General features: G+C 42.5%; 1 protein-coding gene across 1 annotated transcript in view; it reads right to left on the bottom strand.

The window, feature by feature from the left end:
- Nucleotides 1–645, bottom strand: part of Sgf29 (SAGA complex associated factor 29) — a 35,505-nt gene that overhangs the window by 6,650 nt on the left and 28,210 nt on the right. Inside the window, exon 5 of the mRNA XM_031388286.1 lies at nt 337–379. Within this exon, the coding sequence (XP_031244146.1) occupies nt 337–379 (43 nt within the window). The remainder of the gene's footprint in view (nt 1–336; nt 380–645) is intronic.

Here is a 645-nt window from a genome sequence, read left to right as displayed (position 1 = left end):
AAAAAGTAAAGGCTGGGTGGTGGTGCACACCTTTAATCCCAGCACTTGGGAGGCAGAGGCAGGCGGATTTCTGAGTTCGAGACATCCTGGTATACAGAGTGAGTTCCAGGACAGCCAAGGCTACACAAAGAAACCCTGTCTCGAAAAAAAAAAAAAAGTAAAGAGAATTGGCTACACATAATGCCACATTAACTGTAACTTCTGTCAGAATCTGTGAGATGTGTCCATCTAAAAATAAGTGTGCCATAGAGAGGCCTTGTTCATCACCTGGCAGAGTTCTGTGGACTTCTGCCTTAGAAACCTGGCTTCCCATTTCTAAGTTGTATGGGTTTTGACAGATTTTATACTCCCTCTACCATTCAGTTTCCTTGACAGTAAACTGGGACAGTATTATAAACTACAACAAGGAGTGCTTTAAGGATCAAGTGAAGTAAATAAATATATAAAGTATTTGGGCCAGACACGGTAGTGCACATCTTCAATCCCAGTATTAGGGAAGCAAAAGGAGACCAGTCTCCATGAGTTGGAGGCCAGGCTGGTCTAAGTGGTTAGTTCCTGGCCAATGCTACATGGTGTGACTCAATATCAAAAAATAAAAAAATTAAGAAAGTACTTGGAATGGTACCAGGGGCACAGGCATGTCAC

Source organism: Mastomys coucha, unplaced genomic scaffold, assembly GCF_008632895.1.
Source record: "Mastomys coucha isolate ucsf_1 unplaced genomic scaffold, UCSF_Mcou_1 pScaffold21, whole genome shotgun sequence".
NCBI lineage: Eukaryota > Metazoa > Chordata > Mammalia > Rodentia > Muridae > Mastomys > Mastomys coucha.
This window is presented reverse-complemented; position numbering and strand designations above follow the sequence as displayed.